At 39.3% G+C, this 24741-nt stretch overlaps 1 protein-coding gene across 1 annotated transcript in view; it reads right to left on the bottom strand.

Moving 5' to 3' along the window:
• Positions 1–1494: 1494 nt before the first annotated feature.
• Positions 1495–24741, bottom strand: part of ARHGEF28 (Rho guanine nucleotide exchange factor 28) — a 310421-nt gene continuing 287174 nt past the window's right edge. The window contains 1 exon segment of the mRNA XM_060295886.2: positions 1495–2707. Coding sequence (XP_060151869.1) covers positions 2544–2707 — 164 coding nt within the window. The 3' untranslated portion in view covers positions 1495–2543.

Genomic DNA, 24741 nt, shown 5'->3' with positions numbered 1-24741 from the left:
ACAGCCAGGAAGTGGAAGGTCTGGCTCCAGGATACTCTACTGCCATGCCTCTCTCATTGAGAAAGACAGCGATGGTTGAACCTTAAAAACCTCCGTTTGATCCTGAGTTTGAATGGTGTGTCCCAGGTCATAAGAAGGAAAACATACTCCTTTTCACTTTCACTAATCCCATGATTTTAGCTTGCTCACCTTCTTCATTTTATATAGCCCTTACACACAACATCACCACCACCACTTCTGCAGCGATAATTTTCCCCCTTTTCTGAATGAGCAGGGCTCCATTTGAGAGTGGGCTGGAAGTGTCGCAGGAAGGACTCCAGCAATTACACAGCCCTGATGAAGTGCAGAGAAGTTTGGACTACAAATGAGATGCACATGAATGTATGAAACCTGGAAGGAACAGGGCAAAAATGTTGTTTTCCTTTCTGCAACAAATCTCTAAAGGGATGAAGGTTTCCTCAAGATCTTCGATCAGTGGGAAATATCCTTTGAGGGAAACTTATTTATGATGCTGAGAAACAGGGTGGTTTTCTCCTCAGATGAGTGAATTTCTTTTAGAGCCAGAGTGAATTCCACGAAATCTGAGCTGATTACATAGCGAGGACAAAGTGAAAAGGAAGAACTTATCAAGAAAGTGTTGAGACTTAGATTCAGTTGAGAAGTCATAATATTAAATTTAAAAATTACCAAGAGGAATCTATGAATAGAGATATATCAAATAATGCTGAAGCTTCCCCTGGGTGGCTACACAAAGCCCCAGAGTTTGCAGGGCTTGAAAATCAACCGAGCATATGTATTTTTAAAGAACTCCGTGGGGATTTTGAACATCTTTACCTATTTTCACGTATGGTTATTTCCATAGCCTCTGTCAGGAAAAACGGAAAGATATTTATAGTTATCAGAGCAAGGATTTATACTGAAATATCTATACGCTTTTTATTTGAAGGATAGAGAATTCTGGAATAGACATTATTGGAGAGAGAGGGAAGATAGATCTTTCTCTCTAGATGTCTTTAGGAATAGAAGATGCACCTTATAATTTAGGAGTTCATCTTGGAGATGAAGAGACTGATTAAAATTTTAACAAGCTATCATCCATTCTGTGAAAATTAGTCTCTGAATCTGTTAATACGATTGTGACCAAAATGGCCAGAAGAGGCAAGAGTCAGAAAAGAGTGTCCCCCAAAAAGGTGTTTTTTAAAACTCAGATTAGACTTGCCCAAGTGAAAATATAGGTTCGTTATTCCACTGGTAACTTAAGTGGGAAAAAACCATAACGGAACCAGGGTGAATTTTTTTCTCTTCCTATCACAGCTCCCTCCTGGTAAGTGTTGCAAGCCTGGGTGAATTTAGTATTCCTCCTTTATTTTCATTTTTAATAAAGGGAGATTGTGTTTGAGTGTGAAATGTGTATTTTACTATGGTTCTAAACAGTTTTAAAATTTCAAAGTAAACTAGCAAGGGAATAAATATTTATTGACACTGACCAAAACACACACACACAAACACTTCTGAAGAACAAGCTGAAAACATTTCCTGGTTTATTTTCTCACACAGAGACCCATAGTACCTTGAAAGCAAGATGCGCCAGTTTTCCTTTGTGGAAAAGCACATTCAGGCCACAAGCTTCACCGAGAGAGCAGCTTTTGTCCTTCAGTAACTGCTGGGCAGCGATCCCTCCAGTGAGTGGTGGTCTTTGGTGCTCCCAGGACCAAAAGGAGGCAGGGCCAGCTGCGAGAAGCAAGGGCTAATAAAGTCTTACTTCGGTAGCAAAGTGTTGCTACTAAACTTTACCTCGAACCGAGCAAAGTGTTGCTACTAAAGTTTACCTCGAACCGACTTGCTGGGGCCGTGCCTCTGGGCTGTGTTGAAAGATGCCGCTGAACTATGACTGAATTCAAAGCCCACAAGCATTAGGACCACGAAGTTGCATCTGAACAGTCTCTGCCCCAGGTCCCAAGAGTCCAGACTGTGTCCACAGCAGAGTGGCCACCCGGTTAGGACAGGGGTCCAAATAGGGTACCTCGGTTGCTTGGTGACTGTGACAGCTCACCACCAGGGGTGACCCCTTTGATGTCCCAAAGAGTAGCTAAGAAAAGTTCTTTTCCACATCCTCCTGGCCTTTGAGGGCCCTGAGGTCACTCCTCCTAATCAGCTGCTGTGATTGTGAAAATTTGCCAATTATATCACTCTTTCCATCCAAAGTGCTTCACCTAGATCTCAAAAGGCATTTCAAAAAACAAATGATCCTGTAGAAAATACAATATGGAATTTTACTCTAGGGTCATAACAACTTTGAACATATTTCTGTTAATTTCTCCTCCAGGAGTCTGGAATTAGGTGTGATAAGTTAATGACGATACAAACAGAGTTGTTTTCAATAATTTAATTATTAGACTCATGCCCCCAAAATAAACTTGCACGAAATATTAAACATTACTCCTAAAGCAATTTGGACACAGTCACACACACATCAGGAAAGGAAAAAAAAATTCTTCCCCAAATGCCTGTATTTTGTTTCATTTGGAAAAATAACAACACAATTAGAGGTAAACAATAGTTTCTTCTGCTCCATCTCCAGTTTCGCCGTCTTGTCTGGTTACTCTCTGTAGATTTAACTTTGCTTCTGCTATGAACGTTTGCAGCTGAGGGCCATGCGGATTTGAGTCCTGGGGGGGCGGGCATGCAGTCTGAGAGAGGTCCAAATCTGCAACAAACAGACAGCACAGGTCACAGGAGAGTCAGCTTGAGACCTACAAGTCAGGTGAAACTAGGAGTCAGAGTCAGAGCCCTCAAAGATTGGGAAATGCTGTGGCCATAGAGCTAGCCACGGAGAGAATGACGAGTCCAGTGAGAAAGGAATGAAATGGATATCTAATGATTTAATCAAAATCACTAAAATGGTTGGTTGGGTGTACAAACATCTCCTGTGGCTAAAAATAACCTTTACAAAATACTCCCAGCAAAACCGTCAAACAAAAACTTGTTACCATTTGTGGGCTGTTCAAACACTGCACCTGCTGAGAAGGGGGTGCCCAGTTATTTTTAAAAATGGGTTCAACGTCTTAGAAATACAGTTACCTACTCCGGCTGTGTGCAATAAGCCATATTTGCATCTGCACCGCATCTTCCCTCAGAGTAACTCAAAGTCAAGAACTGATCTGGAAGACTCAAATAAGGTACCTGGGAATTTCCCGATATGGGGAGAGGGGAGGGGAGAAAGGAGATGAAGGATGGAGACCCTCCAGCTCACCATTATGCAAATCTGTTAACACCACACAGATCACTTAGCAAAAGGAACCAGGTTCCTGGGGAAAATCATTCTGGTAACAACTGACTGGGTTTGTTATTTTTCTGGTTACCTAGCAACAGCAGGGCACAGCCCATTTTCCCTTTTCTGATAAAACCCTTTAGTACATGGTTTAAAGGAAAGGCAAAGGGGGATTTTGATTTGAAAAGAAAGCAAGGCTGTTGCTGCAAACCATATTCTCTGCATTGCTCCACTGACCTTCCTCCCGGAAGCTTAGCTATGTGGGAAAATTACAAATAACCAGCTTCAGCTGGAGCAAAAAGCAGTCTACATGGAAACCCAGGTGGGGAAGATGCAGAGCCCTGAGGCCCACCTGTTCTTTTTTCAGGCATTAACAAGAGGTCATTCTAATCCTTGCCACATTTTATTCAAAGGCTCTATTATTTAGATGGATACACATAACCGCCAGCACTCTGATGACAAAAATGCTTGCAATTTTTACACTCCTGACAAGGATCTTTGGTTATTAGCGAAGACAGGAAGCAAGGCCTGGCTGGAATGAAGAGCAAAATGTCCTCACAGGGCTCCACCTTCAGGGATGCGGCTTCCTTTGCTACACCCGCTTTCGTCACTTCTTCCAATAGGAGGCAGAGCCAGCGGGAGAGGGGCAGCCAGGGCCACAGGAAGTAGGCACAGGTCACCTGGAGGAGCTGACCTGTACCTCCAAAGCCAGCCCAGGAGGACCCTGGGAGGAGGGGAGGGGAGAGGCGGGGAGGAGAAGGGAGGGGAGAAAATAGAAGGGAGGGGAGGAGAGGGAAGGGGGAAGGGGAAGGGAAAGGAGGGGAGGGGAAGGGAGGGGTTGGGGAAAGGAGGTGAGGCTGCACTCCACAGCTCTGCTCAAAGGTTTAGGCCATCCCTAACTCTAGGTATCAATGGGGCACAAAGAAAAAAATCCATTTACATTGGGGTGACTTGATTCTGTTGATCCTAATCCCATACCTCAAACATTGGGCTCTCACTCACTGCTGAAAACATGACTACTGAAAATGCCTCCAAATCCACCATGTGTACGGTGGGCACAGCACCTGTTCCAGGCCTTTTACAGTCATCATCTCCTCAAACCTCAAAATGTTGTAACGCACAATTTACAGATTGGGAAACTGAGGCTCAGGCTAAATTCTTGCCCATCGTGCAGCTAGGAAGTAATCCAGATTTGAACTCAGAGGATCATTCCCACTTGCTCATCTGCTCAAGATTCTCATGGTCCCCATTTCTTGTTGTGCTGGAAATGACTTGACCATCTTTGCAGAATTAAGACACCCTGGATGTGTAATGCTTAACCTCCCTAAGTACCAAATTTTGAACACTTACCAACAAAAGAAAGAAAAAAGACATTCTGAGCTCCTCCAAACCGACACAGTAATTACTATAAAATTAGGAACCTCCCTCATTCAATCAGGTAAACACAAAAAAAAACCCAGGCAATGATTTCACTATCAGGGCAATACAGATCAACCTAGAATGTTCTCTGTCCTTCGCCTGTCTGTGGTCATCACACATTTTCACACTTTTAACTCCTTTTCCTAGCCATTGAAATAAAACCATTTCACCTCTAAAACTAAACATTCCCAGTTAAACTACTGATGTTTAATATTATGCAACCTAAAAAACAAAAACATGCCTCAGAACTTCCATCTAGCAGAGGCTGACCGACTGGAGAACAGTTCACCTCAGCCACCAACCACAGCGCTGCCTACTGGCCCACAGAAGGTCCAGCCAGGGCGCAAGAAGCGCTACAGGGAGAATGAACAATCATGCATTGAAAGAGGCAGTTGTTGGGACGCGATTGCTGACAAATGTGGCAAAGCCGGGCAGAACGGAAGTCCTTAATCCATGTAAGCTTCCTTCCTCTGGGGTAGGAAACATGTAGCAAAGAATCCAAAATACTGGTGATTCTAGGCATCTGGGAAGTCCCCTTCATGCTTTCAAGAAAAGACTTGTTCAAAAAGAGCCCAAGAACCAAATACATTTCAGAAAGAATTCTTTTATCTTAAATTGTAGGCTCCAGTTCAGGAAGATAGAGAACCAAGAGTAAACATGGGGGGAGGTTTTTCATTTGTGTGTGAGTATAAGGCAGGCAGAGAGAGAGATTTAATCAGAATTTTTTCAAATAATAAAAATACAGGAGAAAAACATCTCCTGGACCCTAAAGTGAATCAATGGCCCACGTTGTAATCCCATATGTATTGATGTTGCGCTTGTGTGTCACCTGGAGGGGAACTCAATTTCCTTCTCCACATTCCTTCTTGGTTTCTACCTGAACTACTTAGGCAAGGTCAGACAGTCTGTCTTTGAAATTAGAAACCGTTCTGTGATTTCTGATTTTATTACTCCATTTCAACCCTGAAAGGACTCCAGCACAGCAATTGTATATTTCTCAAGGTCAGCCACCTTCTTCCACACGCTCTACCCTAGAGAGTATGATCGTCATATAGAACCCTAAACTGAAAAAACATTTGTTAAAATAAACCCTCGTTGATTCAGAAAGCAGAATTCTTGGGGAGTAGAATTAATCATCCAATTTTATTTGTGATCAAAATGCCTGTAAATTACTGGAAATAAAAATAGAATACCTCTTTTTTTGTGGAGAAAAGAACCCTCTTGTAAATCGTAAACCCTCTTGTAAACCGTCTGTAAATTGATACAGCCACTATGGAGAACAGTATGGAGATTCCTTAAAAACCTAAAAATAGAATTACCGTATGACCCAGCAATCCCACTACTGGGTATATATCCAGAGAAAACCATAATTCAAAAAGACACATGCACCCCAATGTTCATTGCAGCATTATTTACAATAGCAATGTCATGAAAGCAACTAAATGCCCATCGACAGACAAATGGATAAAGAAGATATGGTACATACATACAATGGAATATTACTCAGCCATAAAAAGGAACGAAATTGGGTCGTTTGTTGAGACGTGGATGGATCTAGAGACTGTCACACAGAGTGAAGTCAGAAAGAGAAAAACAAATATCGTATATTAACGCATATATGTGGATCCTAGAAAAATGGTACAAATGAACCGGTTTGCAGGGCAGAAATTGAGACACAGATGTAGAGAACAAACATATGGACACCAAGGGGGGAAAGTGGTGGTGGGGGTGGGGGGGGTGTGATGAATTGGGCGATTGGGATTGACATGTATACACTAATACGTATAAAATGGATAACTAATAAGAACCTGCTGTATAAAAAAATAAATAAAATAAAATTCAGAAATTCAAAAAAAACCAGAATACCTCATTTTTTAATAAGCAAAGAAATATTAACACAATCATAATTTGGTCAGATAAAAAACCAAATGCTCTTATGATGAAACAAAACTTCAAACTACAAAGAACCTTTTAATCTACTGTCTCAACACAACTGTCCCTCTTAGTTGACATAAAAGAAATAATTTGATCCTTCCCATACCTCTGGAAACTCAACAGAGTGAGCATTATTAACCTTAAAATAAGGACAAATAGGCTAAAACACATCAAAGCCTAGCTAAACCAAGTGGAGAAGCAGAATCTTGATGCACGTTTTTTTTTTTTCCTATTTAGCTGAACTTTTCTTCACAGCCTAAAACTTCTTCCTTCACAAGAAATTTCCTCAGTCTCACTGTAGGGTCTAAGTCAGTCTTCTCAGGAAGTTTCTAAAAATGATAAGTATACACATTTTGGCTGGTCCTATCCCCTTTGTCTTATGGGCAGGGGGCAGAAAACACCCAGGCCATGGGCTGTATGATGCGCTGATACCCAGAGACAGTTCCCCAAATCCCCCTATGTTTAGCCCTTCATTGTAGCCTTGAAGGGCTAAAAATGCATTTGTTGACATTTGCATTTATCATTTTCACACTTTGCTCACCTGCTATTGGAATTTCAAACTATGAAGGAAGAGAATGTGGGATCTGGATGACATACAACCATAGGGATTGGCACCTGCAAAGCTGACACGAGCGGGAAGAAAAATTGGCCTTCCCTGCGTCAGCTCACCATCATTATTATTCTTTTGAGCCAACTGGATAATTGGTTATTTGCAAGACCAGACTGTAAAGTCAAGGTGTAAAATGCAACCACGTGTCACACTGAAAATGAATGAAGTGTCTCCCAAGCTGAGAAGTGAATGAAATCTTTTAAACCACAAAGTCAATGTAACCTTGGGCGAGTCACTTCCGCTCTCTGGGCTTCAGTTCATGAAGAATTGAACTGAAATCATCATTCAGGCCTCTTAAACTTCTTATACTGTAGGAGAATGTTTACACCTGTGTTTTTGGCTCAGTAATGCGCCAAATACTATTCTAGAAGTGCAACAGTGAATGCATTTTTCAACTGCTTTCTGCTCAAGGAATACAAATTTATTACCTTAAGTTGCATTCAAAATAATGTTTTAAGGGTAATTTCCGGGTATATGCCCCACCCTTCTACTTTCAGTCTTCCCTACAACACGTCTTTGAGTTGAGCCCACACAGCCCTCAGAGCACAGGATTTGGAAAGCTACCTAATGAGTGGAAGATAAGGTCCACGATCAAAATCTACACTTGATCTTCCCTTCTATGAACAGCAAACCTAACAGTAGTTTGTCATAAAGAAAGTGGTTGTCTATTGTTTTAAAATATTTAATTCATGTAGTCTTTGCCTTTTTCTGAATAGAAAAGCATTTTAAATCCTAATAATTTTTAAAGAAAAGCTTTGTTTCAATTTCAAAGCACCAGGATAACTTCCATCATAAACATTAATGTCCAGGTCTGAATTTAACTCCACATTACCCAATGGCCAGACAGCCAGCAGCCCAGTGCTACAAAAGCACGTTGAGTCAACGTTCGGATCACTGATGATGTGTGTCAGCCCTCTCCGTGTCTTATCCCAATCCATTCTCCCCCAAAAGACTCACAAAACAGAGCTTCATGTCTCTGGGTCCTGGCTCTGTTCTTGGTTATTTTAATGAAGTGTTCCGACTCATACTCTTTACTACTGTATCCCTCGTGCAAGTTCCTATAATCAAAATTCACACTTTCCTAGAATAACACCACCTCAAACAAATTGTCATTCATATTCCAAGTCTGCAAAATAAGTTGTATTCACCCATTTAATGATCGATTCATGCTTATACTGTGAAACATTTACAAAATTGTTTCCTGATGGCATTACTGGCAATCACTACTTTTTTCTCAGGAGCATTAATGCACAGCATTTTCTTTCTAATGGAAAACACTTAATGCACAAAACTCAACGTGTCCTCAGAGCTAAGGAAAATTTTTCTCCCTCACTGCTTTTGCTCAACTGCATTCCCCATAGTGAGCCACAAACAGCATGTGAACATCTGGCATAAAAACCAATCTGGATATCTGAAGCCAATGACCTCAATGAGTGTTAGGATTCCCTTCATTACTCCTCACGTACCAATCCTGCACCTGAAATAAAATAACCGAAGTGTACTCTGGGGTTGTATACGTGTAAATGTGTAATGTAAGAAAGCAAACTCATAATTTTTTACAGTTGTGACTGTTAGAGTTGGACTTTATTTTCTTACCAGTAATTAACATATTTGGAATAATCTATGTTGGTTATGTAGGTAACACTGATAAGAAACACAGCAATTGAAGCAATCAATACAATGAAGTTACAATTATGTTAACACAAGATGCATTATGATACGTCAATTGTCTCTGTGTGAACTTTGATTTGCTCTCACACTCTCTCACCCAGAAGGGTGCCCGTGTTACTGAGTCATGACCTTAACATCAGCAAGTCCCACGGGAGAACGGGGCAAGTGCTTCCACCTTCCCCTCTTCTCTGAGATGCATTTCAAAGTGTGTTTCTCCAATCAGGATACTAATAGGTATTAATGATAAAAGAATACAGTGGTCAAGTAAGTTGATGAAACTCCGGGTTAATCAAGTTTCTTTATTGACAAATTCCCCAGAACTTTAATAGGCTCACCTGTATTATTAATCTCTGAAAGGGAAAAACTGTATGTGGCAGGTCCCAAACTCGGGGAGCTTTTTCTCACAGTGTACTTTTCAGTGTTGTGTTCCATGTAATATACTTTGGGGAATAGTGCACTAGAGAATAATAAATCTATTATAGACTAAGAAAGAAAGAGACAATAAATGACCAAGATGCCAGAATAAATCAGGGGTGGGAAGCTGGAAATAGGTGAGGTTTTCCAAATTCAGAGACTCTTGACCCTGTATATAACATCTATAGCAGACTCGGGCAATCATCATCAATGGCTGCTAAAAGCATTAGGAGAAGAGCTGATGGGGAACTTTAATAATGGATGGACAACATCCGAACCCACGGGTCAATCTTAATATCGCAAAGAGAGAAACAGACACCTCAAGCCTCCTGATGGGATGCAAGAGGAAATATACAACATCTACAACATAGGAAACAGACAACTCCATCTATGAAGATGTTTTCATGTCAAAAAATAAAGCCTGCATCTAGTCAAATATCAAATATCTATTCCCAACTACCAGTTTACAGGAAATACAGAGACAGAAGACTACGTTAAGTGACACCACAGGGATGCAATCAGCAAAATCCAGAATGTAGAAAATTTTTCATAAAATATATTTCTTTCAGAAAAAAAAATGTCTTTTCACCAAATAAGCAACCCAGTCTTTTCAACAAGTTGTAAGATTTTTTTTAAAGGCAAGGGAACTTTAGATTAAAAGACTCGTGAGATATACAAACCAAATGCAATACATGAAACTATTTGGATCCCAATGCAAACAAACCAAGGGAAAAAAAATTGAGACAATCAGAGAAATTCAAGTACTGAGAGTATGATTTTAAGTAAAAACTGTTAAATTTTTTAAGGTGTAATAACGATACCGTGGGGACTTCCCGGGCAGTCCAGTGGTTAAGACCTTGCCTTCCAATGCAGTAGGTGCGGGTTTGATCCCTGGTTGGGGAGCGAAGATTCCACATGCCTCATGGCCAAAAAAACCAAAACATAGGGCTTCCCTGGTGGCACAGTGGTTGGGAGTCCGCCTGCCGATGCAGGGGACATGGGTTCGTGCCCCGGTCCGGGAAGATCCCACATGCCGCGGAGCGGCTGGGCCCGTGAGTCATGGTCGCTGAGCCTGCGCGTCCGGAGCTTCTGCTCCGCAACGGGAGGGGCCGTGACAGTGAGAGGCCCGCGTACCGCAAAAAAAAAAAAAAAAACCCAAAAAACCCAAAACATAAAACAGTAGCAATGTTGTACCAAATTCAATAAAGACTTTAAAAATGGTCCATATTAAAAAAAAAAAAATGATACTGAGTCCATTTGTCCAGAGCAGTGAATTGATAATGTTCTTTTAGAATTTGGATTCCTATTCTTTAGTCTTGAGTTTACTTAAAACTAAAAAGTAACATTTTTTAAGAAATAGGAACTAAAAGATGTACATCTAGTCCAACAATATCTGAGTAAATTTCAGTTCCTAACAACAGTAGGTGTCAACATATAATGTCAAATGAATGAATGAATTAGTGAATACCTTATTCAAAAATTCTACCTACTGTAATTAGAGTTGTGGGAATCACCAATTTGGAATTCTTATGTTTAGAAAGTACCTTACAATTTCATTTATTCTAATTCTTGTCTTCTCAGTAGGAATGAAGCTAAAAATGTAGCCAAGATAGAACTGCGTAATAGGGCTTCTCTCTTTAAGCCACTAACATTATTTGACCTTGAGTCAAGCATTCAATTCAAACCTCACACCAATCCACAATAGTAAGTACACTATGGAATATGAAAAGGAGAGCTTAAAACAAACCTAACTTGAAAATGGAACACAACTCAGGAACACAAGAAGCTGAAGAAAACATCCAAAAACCATAATTAACATCTTCAAAAAAATTTTTAAGATATTTCGGCCACCAAACAAGATTCCATAAAATAGGAACTATAAGAGAACAAGGAAAAATCTCTTAGAAATTAAAAATATGCTGCTGAATTTTTTAAAAAATCAGGAAAAGTAGGAGGTCAAGGATGAGAACATCTCCCAGGAAGTAGAACAAAAACATGAAGAAATGGAAATAAATAGAAAAAACAAAACAGAAAAATCAGAGGCTCCAAGAGGTCCAATTTATAATTGGAAACAGTTCCAGTAAGATAAAACTGAAGAGAAGCAATTTTTTAAAGAAGAAAATGTCACAGATTCGAAGGAAATATATTTCTTGATTGAAAGAGTCTAATGAATAACCAGTAAAAATGATTTTAACAAAAGACTAGACTAAAGCATATTATAAAATTCATCCAAGAATGAATAAAGCGATAATTCTAGAGGCTTCCTAAAGCACAAACAGGTTGCAAACAAAGAATTAGGAATCAGAATGGAATCAGACTTCTTAACAGCAACGCTGAGAAGTGGAAGAATCAAATCCTTCAGAATTCTGAAGGAAAATAATTTGGGTATAGAATTCTAAGCCCAGATATATTATAAAATCCAAGTATAAAAGTAGCAAAAATAAATAAAGGAAATGAAAAAGACATTTCAACTGATTTGGAAAAAAAAATCCTTTCATTATTAGATCTTTTCTTAGGAAGATTTAGAGATATGCTCCAACAAATAAAGGAATATGCCATAAAAGAGAAGGATTGGGACTGAGGACAATAGGATCCAACACAGGAGAGATATGAAGAGATGTCCCAGGTGACAGCTACACTGCTGGCCAGGACAGCAACAAGGGCATATTAGAGTAAGAGGACAGAGGATTCTGGAAGGGAAATTTCCAGGAAGGAAGATGAAGCTGATAGATTTTGGAATGTGTTGAGTGTGTGTAAAATAACATTGATCAGTTATTGAGAGAAGTATAGGAACTCTGGAGGAAAATATAGGGGGTAGAAAAAAAGTGAGCAAATGAAAAAATAAGGCAGATGGTTAAAGTCTCAGTAGGCTAGAACAATGACATTATTTTTAGTAGCTTCTGTTCATACAGTTGATTTTTCTCCATCTTAAAAGGGCTCAGCTCTCACAAATGTCCTTTTCTAATCTTAAATGTCTACATATAAGTATAAATATGATTTTTCGGAAAACTACTTCTCAAAGTACGAAATATATTGAGCCCATTCTAAAAGAATGAACATGTCTGTATAATTAAGATTAGAGACTTCTGCAGTTCTAATATCTGCTGTTAGAAAAAAACCTTTATAAACAGGCACTTCAGAGAGGAAGAAACCTAAAAAGCTAATAAATATTAAAAAAGAACTAAATCTCACTGGTAATTAGGGAAGTACAAATTGAAAGAAAGGGGTTACCCATTCCATACCCATGATATCGGCAAATACTGAGAAGCCTAACAATGCTAAGTGTTGGGGAGAATCTGGAGAAACTCGACCTCTCGTACATTGCTGCTGAGACTTATACTATACAATTTTAGAGAGAAATCAGTAATACCCAGCGAAACCAAAGACATCCCTACTACTTCTAGGTGTTCATAATCTACATAAACTCTCACTCATGTGCACAAGGAGATGTGCATAAAAGAATGTATACTGAGAAGCGTTTGTAATACAAAAATATTGGAAACATCCTAATTGCTCATTAGTAAGGTAATGAATATGCTGGTGTTTATTCACGTAATGGAAGAGGATACAGCAGTCTAAAATTAACTATTTGTGCTACATGTACAAATATGCATGTTGAGTGAAAAAATAAGTTGCAAATAGACATATACACACACATGCACATGGAGCGGGGGAGAAAGGGAAGAAGGGCAGGCTCTTTTATACTATCACTACGTACATATGTATCCATAAACAATATATCATTTTTTGTTTTCCACTACATTTATATGTATCCATAAACGATAAACAATATGTCATATTTTTGTTTTGTTAAAACAAAACAAAAAAAATGTTTATTGATACATATATATGTTTACGGCATAAAAACACACTGTGGAAATGATATACACCAATTATAGGAAATTGGATAACTCTGAATAGGAAAAAAGAAAAAGATAAGGGGAAGGGATTTCATATCTAACATTTCTTTCAAATAAAAAAAGGGCAAAGAGATATCTGAAGCAAATATGGTATAAAGTTAACATTTGTTAAATGCATGCCTGATACAGATTTTCTGTACTTTTCTGTAAGTTTGAAATTTTCATAATTAAAACTTTTATGTTAAAAAATGCATGAAAATACACAGCAACTAATTGCAATATGTGGTCTTTATTTGCATACTGAGTCCAAAAAACAAGCTGGAAAAAGGACGCACGTACTACATTTATAAAACAATTGGAAACCTGAACCCTGACTATATGTTGATATTATGGAAGTTTTGATAATTTTTCCTAGGTGTGATAATAGTTTAAAAAAGAGAGCCTTATCTTTCAGATATGTATGTATCAGTACATACATACTGATGTATCAGTATATGCTTACAGATGATTTTTAGAATTTGCTTCAAAATAGCACAGGGTGTGTGTTGTTGCTGGGCATGGGGGATTGGTGGGTAGGAATCTACATAAATCACCACTGGTCATAATTTCCTAATTTTTTGAAGTTGGGTGATGGTACATGAGCAGTTATTATACTCCTCTGCTTAATTTTGTACATGTTTCAAACTGTGCATACACTCAGGTAATCAGGGAATATGTCAAGCTCAAATTTTAAATCAAAACAAATTAAGATGTTCCAACCTCAGAGTCCCTGTTAAGAAGCAGGGACAGCTTTTTAAGATTGTGCTGAATTAAACAATATGTAGGTCTCCAGCTACAGGGACAGGGCAGTATTTTCATGGCATTGAATTCCTCTTAAGGTTGTAGAGACCAGGGACTCCTAAGTACCATGGCAATAAAACTGGAAACTGCCTTCTGCATGACTCTACCCACACTGAAAGAGTTATGCCTCTCATTTTGCTGAAAGAAGAACTGAATTCATTTCTCTGCCAGGTGAATAATGCAGAAAATCAACCTAGGAATTTTAATGCTGCATTTACTTCTTACTGGTTCAGCAGAGGGAAAAGCAGATGTTAAAATTCTTAAGCATACCAGATCCAGTGTTTTTCTTTAAACCAGAAGAAGGCAAGCAATTAGATCAAACACACCCAAGCTAATTAGTTCTACCTCCTTCTTAATAATTATGTTATTACCAGACTTTTAAAAAAAGGCACCCAATCCTTTAAAGGTATATAAATGAGTGTTTTTTTCTCTTGATCAACTACAAAATTATGAGATGTCAAAGAACTTACATGCCTTTTTCTGTTCTGAGAAGTTGGTATTTACAGTTTTCAGAGCAACATAAAATTTTTTCTTTTTAAAAACGAGAATCACTTTGTAATTCTTATCTGTTTGAAATAACATTTGCTGAGAAGCCAAACCCTGAAATATCTTTTCCAACTGCAGCTTTGAATTTATGTCACTCAAAAATGATTAAAATTTTAGAAGTACAACATAATATATAGAAAATGTTTTGTTCAATGTAAATTTTCACACTCAACATTCTTTTCATATTTATGTTTGCAATCAGAGCAAAGATTACTATATTACATTTCTGGAAATTAAACTTAAATACTTTTAGAAATTGTACCATTAGAGAAGTAGGCAGTTTGCAGAACAGAGGCAAAATTAGGACTTTATTAAAACAGGAATCAAATGAGAATATATATACTAAGATTAATTACTTTACTCCTTGAAGCCACCTCTTCCTATAGGAGATGATTTTACGTTGTCTTATGCATACAAATGTCATGTGGAGCTACTCTAGATGTTAATATTTGTGCTTCCTGACTTGTGACCTATGACTAACACTGGAGCCTAAGAAACCAATTTCCCTTTAATTATCTACAAGGTGACACAAATTCCCAAGTTTACACTACATCCTCCTCCTTTTAGATCTCTTTCTTCTGTAAACAACTCTTCTTAAGAAGGAGCCACAGCATTACCATACAATTTAACTTCTCTTTAGTGGAATCAGCCACCGAGAGCAAAGAGCAAGTAGCCTCAGTGACTTAGTGCCCAATGGCCCCAGCGCCTTCCAGACCAATAGGGGCCACTAAGCACACTGCCCTCTGATAGCCTCTTACCTCACAGAGTAGGAAGATGCAGACACAGATGACTATAAAAGAGGCTAATGAACACTGTCCACAGGCGGACACCACTTCAGAGATCTTCCAAAGAGAGCATTTTTAGATGTGGTAGCCAGGACAGGCTTCAGAGCAAAGACAGAACTGGAATTGAGCCTGGCTGACCAGAATGTCAACAGGAAGAGGTGGCCTCGGGAGGAGGTATTTTAGGTAGAGCTCACCCCTACTGCAAAGGGGAGGAAATGCTGGATGCCATAAGAAAAGAGAGCTGTTGGGTCTGGTGGAATTATGAGTTAGGGCAGATAAATCAAAGGGGTGGGGATGTGTTGGAAGATTGTGGAGGGTTTTGAATGGGAATGCTGGGAGTTTTAACTTTAGGAGGTAAGTTTTGCAGCTGCTGGTGATCAGGACCCTTCTATGGTCCCGTGTCTATCTACATACTTGGCTTCACCTGCACATGTAGGTCCAAGGCAGGGTCAGAAGGGAGCTGTTATTCCCCATTTTTCATCTGCTTGGAATAAGCCCACATTTAGCCAGTCATGTTTCCATCCCTTTGATGGACAGAACATTATTTATTTTTTCAGTTAGGAGAGGGTGTGTCAGAAGGAAAACTGTTTTGAGCTTCTTGTCCATTCACTCTTCAATCAACACTGAGTGCCTAGTATGTGCCCTGCACTGGGTCGGACACCAGGGAAACCGAGTTGAACAAGACTTTGTCTCAGCACCCAGGAAGTTTATAGCCCATACAGTCACTTCAAAAACTGTTCCAGTTTCTTAAAAGCTAAATAGGCACCAATTCTAGGATGAATTCTACTCCTAGGTATTTATCCAAGAAAAGGGAAAACATAATTCACAAAAAGCCTTGTACAGACTGCTTATAGAAGTTTTATTTATAAGAGCCAAAAACTAGAAATAAGCCAGGTATCTATCCACAGAAGACTGGATAATTGTGGTAAATTCATCTAAGCAAGATTCCTTAGTAATAAAAGGGAACCAATTACAGATTCATGCAACAGCATGGATGCATCTCAAAAACAGTATGTTGAGCGAAAAAACCCTGGACACACAAAGCTACGTAGTATTTGATTCCATGTCATTCTAGAATAAGCAAAATTAACCTGTGGTTGATGGAAAGCAGATGAGTAGCTGCTTCTGGGAGTGAAGGTTGGTTGGTAAGAGGTAGAAGGGAGCTTTCTAGAGTGATGGCAGTACTCTGTGCCTTGAAATTCTTTCCACAAAAATGATTGAATAATAGAGTTAATATCTGAGCATTCAATGTATGTAAATATCTCAAACAAACAATATATAGCAACTTAAGAGTCCAGAGGGAAAACAAGTGACAAAATATGGTGGACAGTAACACAAGGATTTACTGGACACTATAGAATCACAAGGAAGGCTCCTAACCCAGATTGGGAGTGTCTGGATGGGCATTTGGAGGAAAGTGACCCTGGAGCTGGGGTCTTGAAAGACGAACAAGAGTTTACCAGGTTGAGAATAAAGGGTGGAGGAGAGGATATTCCTGAAAGAGGAAATAGATGTACAAAAGGGGCAGCTTTATGGCCTTTCACATAAATGGAAGAACTTCCTACGGCTGGACCACAGGGAGAGAAAGGACAGAGCAGCATGAGATGAGGCTGAGAGATCAGAGGTCAGATCAGGCCTCCAGGCCCAAGCACATAACCTCCTGCGCTTCATCAGCAATGACTAATTTCAGCACATGGTGCATTTGAATAAGCCCAAGGAAGGTGACCCAAAAAAGCCCTAAGAGGACTGGACACAAATCCTTATCCACAGGCCCAAATGCTGGCCGAGGGGCTAAACAAAACTCTATCTAAAATTCATTGTGTTGTATTTGGTATTCAGAAGACAACCCACGTGGTAAATCACGTCGGCATATGTCGTTTGGATTTCAATTGTTCCTACGGGAGAAAGGATGTATTTGAAGGGTGTGCCATGCACAATGAGTTTATTTCAACACCCACTTACATCACTGGTTTTCTTCCTAGTATACTTTAAGGGATAGTAGCCCTGCAAGGTTCTGGGCTGGAGAAGAGGATGTTGTGGTTAAATAGGTTTGGTATGTGCCACTTTTGGAGAGTCACAGTACACATGAGCACAATGAAAGTTTTGAAGAAGTTGTGTAGTCGCCAAACCGCCATTTCCCAGTACCATCTGATTATGGGAACCTTCTATCATGTACTGTGGAATGTTTTTTGAGAAGTGTCTATTTAGATAATACTCCAATGAGACATAATATGTCCTTCAGGTCCCCAGAGCAACTATTTTGGAAGCGGCCCAGTGGATGAAGCAACTGAATGTTCTTCCTAATGCTCTGCTCCTTTTTTAACACAAGGTATAACAGTAACAGTGACAATAACTGTGTCTACTAAGTGCTTCCAAAGTTCTCAGAATTGTACGTTTCGTCTTATAAAACCCTCATACCACCTACAAAGTAGATACCGTCAGAAGTCCAATTTTACAGATGAGGAAACTGACACACACCAAGTTTAAACACTTGCTTAAGTTTTCACAGGTGGTAAATCTGAACCCAGGCCTTCTATCTTCACCACTATGCCACTCAGCCACCTCCACTGTTCAATATTAATCAAGTTTATTCCTTCATGCATTCATTTGTTAATCTATTCATTGATTCATTCGTTCAAATCCCTCATGTAAAAGTGAAGTACCAGAAAATACACCTAAAGTTCATTACATTGGAAAAAGCATCGTTTTAGTCTATGTTTGCTGAAACTTGGTTTAGGAGGTGGGAGAAGATGTATTCTTTATCTTTTCATCTTTGAATGACGGGGAAATATCACATCACCTACCTTCTTCACATGAACATATGTCTCGTCTTGACCATTCTGGTCAAAAATGATATTGCTAGGCAGGTTTCCGCCCTAGTGTTTTTTCTGGGTCCTTGTTGAATTAGTCATTTAATCAAGCGCTTCATGAAACAAATTTTCTGAAATTTTCCTGAACCACACATCCTCAAAGTTAGCCAATGGTCTAAAAAGATAAAATAACCATCTCTAAAAAAAATACCCACCATATCTATATATTACCTATATCTCTTATCTGAAGAGGAAATATTTTAATTTGAAATATTGTAACTCACTGGCAGCAGCATTTGCAAAAACCCTTCCATATTCCTATCAGAAGCAATGATAATTTCTTTGAGTAGGATAATTTTAATGTGATTTTTCCCAGTACTTTGCTCACACAGTTAAGATTTAAGCTTTTCCCCACTACATCCATTAAGGTAGTCACCTCATACCCAGCTCAGAGCAGAGGTAGCTCATAAAAGACAAATGTAGTATCTGATCTTTCACGATGCTTTACCTCAGGCTGCTTGTTCAGCATAAAATAACTAAAATTTTAAAAAAAATCTTTGCAGATAGTTGAGTGAAGTACCCTAAAAGGCAGCTAAACACACCCTCCCCCTTGCGGTACTGCTGCATTCTCCTTTCAAGGGGGATGGGATTCCAGTCCGCAGTCCTCGGGGACACGTCAGTGTGTGACTGTACTTCCTCACACTGGAGCCCAAATGCAAAATAGGGCCTCATGATTATGCTGACTAACAGACCATCAGATTTTGGCCCAAACCTTCCTTTTGTTTTCTCCTTCCAAGCTATGTGCCAGTGAAAAGTAGTTTGCACATGCAAAACTTTGTGGGTGCATTTTAGAGCTCATGCTGAACAGAAGCATCAAGTGTCTAAAAATACAGGATAAGCGCTACTTTGTGTATAATCTATCATGCCAACCTGGACACATTAACAAGTAATCAAAAATAGGTTAACTATTTTTGGTAGGAATAAATTCATCAAGAGTCAGAAGTTTAATCTACTCATTGGAAGTAACGCAGCTTTAAAAGCCTTTCGTTTCTTAAAAGAAGGTTCCATTTTAATCAGATGGAATATATATTAAGAATTATACATTCCATATTCTTGTTATATAATAACATCCCCAAAACAGAGCCATATGGAAACAAGTCAAGAAAACACAACCTACATTTATCCAAGAGTTTAGCCTTACGTAATTTTAAGAATAGTTAATAGCTCCATATTTACTACACTAAAATAAGAAGAAAAAAAATCCAGCACAGCTAAACAGTTGACTGCAAGGGTGCGTCTGAAATGACAAGAATACAAGCCTAAGATCCTAAACACAGATTCATGAAGCTTTTGGCAAAGCCAAGTATGTGAAGTCTCTTTCTCCTTGACTCCTAATATCTCACCATCCCACCTTCTGCCATCTGCCTCTAGCAAATGTCAGTGGATTCCCAGGATGGAAGCATGTTTCCTTTCTGATTCATTCCTAAAAGACTCCCCAAAATATGGCCTACTGCAACTGAGCATGACTGCCCTGAATTCACGGGAAATCACCAAAGCCATAGTCTTCTTTCAGCCATCCAGAAGAATCAAGAATCCCTCCCATCTAAAGGACTGGTGTCTAAACCGAACACTTACAGACTCCTATACTGACAGCCCAAACCATCTTTGAGAAGTAGGAACTTCAAAATTCAGAGTCTACAAGAAAGTACTGAGGCTTCTGACGACACGTTAGAAAACAGAGCGTTAAAATCACCTCCTGATTTGGGGTTTTGCATGGACAGGGCTCTGAGCAGGCGATTCCTGTTTTTTGTTGCTGGCGGATTTATGAGACTCTTAGAACGCAAGGCCCTTATTGCAATGTTATAACATTCTGTGTGATTAACTGATTGCAAATCACTGCACAGGGTGCCAAGATCGCTGGTAGGAAGCAGGTCATTAAATAAAAGTAAAACTCTGCCAATGTTTTGCTTGTAAATGCTTCTTCCAAAGCTCTACAGCAGCACCAGTCCTTACAAAATGACCTCAATTCACCTGAGAAGGAGAGTCTCCAGTATTTTTGGCAGATGATCCAAATATTCTATATTTAATCCAAACATCCAGCATGTTATGTTTTAGGAAGAAAAACCTGTAGTGTAATGAAATTTGCACAAAGAGAGCTATGGAAAAGAGTGAAAATAATGAAATTCTGCACAGTCGTACTGTGAAATTGTTCAGCAAAAGGCTCAGGGTCCTATCTTGCAGAACTGGGAACCTCTGTAAGACCACATTTTTCCTTAGGTAAACCTTCAGACCAAGCATTAACATTTCAAATTAAATTGAATTAATATCTTACCTAGAAAGCGAATGGGTACCCGGGCCCCTTCTCCAAGCAAACTCCACAGTGATTTATCATGGCAAATTAGCATCTCCACAGATCAAAACCCAGGCCCCGGCTTACTTATTATCTGGCTCGAAGTCTGAGCAGAAAAACAGGACAAGACGTTGCCTCCTCAGCCAACTGTTTCTGGGGACTAACCAGCTGAGGACACATAGGTGCCTTTCAGTCAGTCTGTCTGGGGTAGAGCAAAGGGATATATTCCTTAAGATGCCACCACATTTAATTTTAAGGTTGCCATGATAAATATATGATCTTTCAGGCAATACTTTAAGGCTGACAAGTAGAAGGTGCTGCCAGGGAAACTGGTTCACATTCTAAGAGTGTACTTAACGAAACAAATACTAATTGTTTTGCCTGGGGAGATACATTGGACTGTTAAATAGGACTTAGCAGAAGAAAAAGGGTTTAAGAAAGTGTTTCACTGATGTTGAGCTAGCTGCCCATGTTTAATTTACTGGTGTTCAAGCTACTTTATGGTTAAAAAAGAAATGCCCCAGTGAACAGATAGGCTGACTAACTGTTGTTCATATAACAATTAAATGCTAAATTGTTTATGTGACATCTTCCTAAAAGGACAGCAATGAATTCATTTCTACTTGTTTAGAATAAATTAAGGCATTTTATGGAGAATATGTTTTAACCGTTTGAGCTTTCATTTGCTACACATGGCCATGTGTGGCTATATGTACAATATTCTAAAGGGAAAAATAACTCATATAAGAAGATGCTCTCTAGAGGTGAACAAAGAGTACCTATATCAAATGATAAATGAGACTATATGTCTGAAGACAAATTTATTTCAACATTAATGAGGAAGAAAAGTTGGCAACTGTTAAAGTCTGCTACCTAGAATCCAGAAAGGTATTCATGGCAAGCAATTTTATAGTAATCCTGACATTTCAGGAATGCCACCTCACATATACCCATCTTACAAAAGTTTTCAAACTCACTCAATCCAGGTAGCTAGCCTGAAGCACTTGCCTACTCCACCTGTATTAACCCCCATCACACTCCACAAGTCTACTGGCTTTCCTCAACCTGTTTCAATGCCTCAGTCAAGTAAAGCTGTGTGACTCAAGCTCATAGTTGCTTTCATTTCTGCTAAAGAGTGTGGACCTTGACTCCTTCATTCATGCCACAAATTTTTATCAAATGTTCATTAGATGCCAAACACTGTGCACTGTGCTTTGTCAATTGTAATAGAGCAACGAACAAAGGAGATAAATGGAGCGCCCCACTCTCTTGAAGCTCATTCTACAGTGGGACAGGCAGACCTTACATAATTTATTACACATGTCATTAATTCAAATTATGAGAAGTGCTAACAAGGGGTGCTTCCTGGTGATTCTGAGCCTTGATTTTTATCAGTCTATACAGGACTAACAAGGACAAATTCAGGATAACTGAACTCAAAAAGAGATTAAGGTCATAAACCAGAACACAATTTTTAAATTTAAAATTGGTTTAAACCAAAATACTCCTGTTGGGTGTTCTCAACATTTTCTTTCTGGCAGGAAAGTCTATTCAGGGAACTCAAGTATTATCAGAAGTTTTCCTGGGGATATATTGATATAATGCAACCATTTATATAATGCAACCCATGAGGGTTGGATGTTCTGGAGATATGGAAGTTCTACAGATATGGAAGTTCTACATCCCAAGTTGAGATGTTCAGTCTTGCTGCCAAAATCTCTCTTACATTTGGTTCTGAAAACATGGTTGACTGATGTAACTTCTTCTCTCAGAGAGGAACAAAGGGAAACAAAATGCTGTGACTTATTTCCTAAGACAGTTCCGGTGATATACTAACAAACACCTCCTCTTAGACCAATATGGAAAAGTAGTTAACCCTTTATATTCTAATCTATTTCCAGTCGGAGTAAAAAAATTCCCCAATTTGCATATTTTTAAAAAATCACATTTGAAACTATTGGCTTCCTGCTGACATTGAGGAGACATTTTCATTTCTATCAGCAGGCCACCTCTGAATCACAATTACAATGAATTCTTTCTACCAGGTAGGGATGAAGCTGAAGTTCACCGGATCCCAGAACATCCTTGGCAATTTTTTTCTTTTTAAGTTCTGCTAACACTTCCTTCTCTTTTGTACAGATGAGGAATTAAGGCTTAGGAATCACGCAGCAGCCATACGAGCCTGAGTTAGCATTTGAACCGAGGTTCTTTAACAGCAAGCCCAGCACTCCAGTGCAGGGGAAGATAACAGGACGGCTGCTTCAGAATCACTTAAGGAAAATGTCAGATACACAAATTTGCGGGCCCAGCCAAGTCCTACCAAATCAGAATCTCTGCACAGAGGAATTCATATTTCTATTGCCTTCTCCCAGAAACCATGGTACACAGCCAGCTACAGTAACCACGGTTCTAGCAGCCAATCCCACCCACGGCATCTCACTTCTCATGAGCCTCACAGTTAGAGGGTGGCCCTCCGTAACACCATCACAGGATTTGGGGAGCTGGAGTTGGGGGGGAAAAGTGAAAAAGAAAAGTTGTCTTCTTTGAAACACAGAGACAGCAACCACCACCTCACAGGATGTTGTAAAGGGCAAATGAGACCATGAATTCAAAATGTGCTTTTGAACGGCATGAAGTACCATATAATATTACATTAATTCACCCAAAGGTGAATTAACTGGGATGGAATTTCCAAGCCAAGAGGAACATAAACGTCTCAATTTAAGTGAAAAAGAAAGTACAGGTTAGACCATCTATTTTTACAAATAAAGTTTTACTGGAACACAGCTAATCTCATTCTTTTTTTTTTTTAACATCTTGATTGGAGTATAATTGCTTTACGGTGGTGTGTTAGTTTCTTAAGGTGCTGTCTATGGCTGATTTAGAGCTATAACGGCAGAGTTGACTATACGCGACAAAGACTGACGGCCTGAAAAGACGCAAGTATTCACTGTGTGGTCCTTTAAGGAAAAGTCTGCCGCGCCCTCTGAACCAGATGGTCATATTTTTCTTAGGCAAACATTAAACATCAGTCCTTAGCTGAACACCCCACATTTTAGGCAAGTCCTGAAAATTGAATTTTCACGGTTGGATGGACATGGGGGTGAGAGAGGAGACAGTCCCCAGATTCTGATTTGTGGAAGGCATGATGTTTTCTTTGCCCACTTTGGGTCATTGTCCCAGGAGTCATTGAGACTGACAGGATCACGCCTTATCCTTCAGGTATGTTTGGTACCTAAATGGTTACAAACTTTCCTTGCAAACCCAACCCTTAATCACTTTGAGAGTAAAGCCCCATTGTACTAGAGAGGTCAAATATGTAACCCACAGACCACATATGTGTGTATGTACATGTATGCATATATGTACTTGTATGTAGGGTGGGTTAAGCTAAGGATGACCCAAGGTCAGGCCTAACCCCCTGGAATCCTTCATACTGAGTAGGTTCCCACTTTAGCAGCTTGTTCAAACCAAATTGGAAGCTCGGCGGGGATGAACAGCCAGCCACACGGCTGGCTGGCTGCCTCTGAATCCACCCACCTGCTGGTTTTGCTCTCCTGCTGTGTACTGGGCTCTATTCACTAAGGCGGGATGGCCCTGGCCCAGCTGGCTCACATAGCAAACCTGCCCCCAGAGAACTATGCAGTCAGGAAGTTGGCAGTCAGCACCCTTGGCTCACCAGGCTCTACAAGCAAATGGCATGTTTCCTTTTCCTGGTACAAAATCTGCAAAATCATCTATACTTGTCAGTGAGAAAAATTAAAATTAAGTCTTTGAGCCCAATTATCTATGCTCTTGTCATAACGCAGATGACCGAGAGCAAGCAGTATTTATGATTTCCTTTAAAATGTTAACCAAAGTGATAGCCAAGATTCTAGAAGAAAAGATAAAGAGCTGATCAATGATTTCCCAATTTTGACTTCTACAAACTCCCATAGATATATCTGGATAATAACTTGATGTCATATGAATATTCTCAACCCTTCAGCTTTGGTTTTATTTAAGCAATCCAAAATAAAGGCATCTAATATTCCTTCCCAATCATATAGAGAGTTCAAAATTCCCAAAGCTCTTTAATTAAGGTCTAGGTTTGGGAAAATGTCCTAATGAATATATAGACATTTTTCTGCCCTAATTTCTGTATTGACACAGGCTTGATAACATATACCTATATCTACAAATATAAAGAATATAGATATTTACCACAATTTTACTGTTACACATTTTTTT

Source organism: Globicephala melas, chromosome 3, assembly GCF_963455315.2.
Source record: "Globicephala melas chromosome 3, mGloMel1.2, whole genome shotgun sequence".
Taxonomy (NCBI): Eukaryota; Metazoa; Chordata; class Mammalia; order Artiodactyla; family Delphinidae; genus Globicephala; species Globicephala melas.
This window is presented reverse-complemented; position numbering and strand designations above follow the sequence as displayed.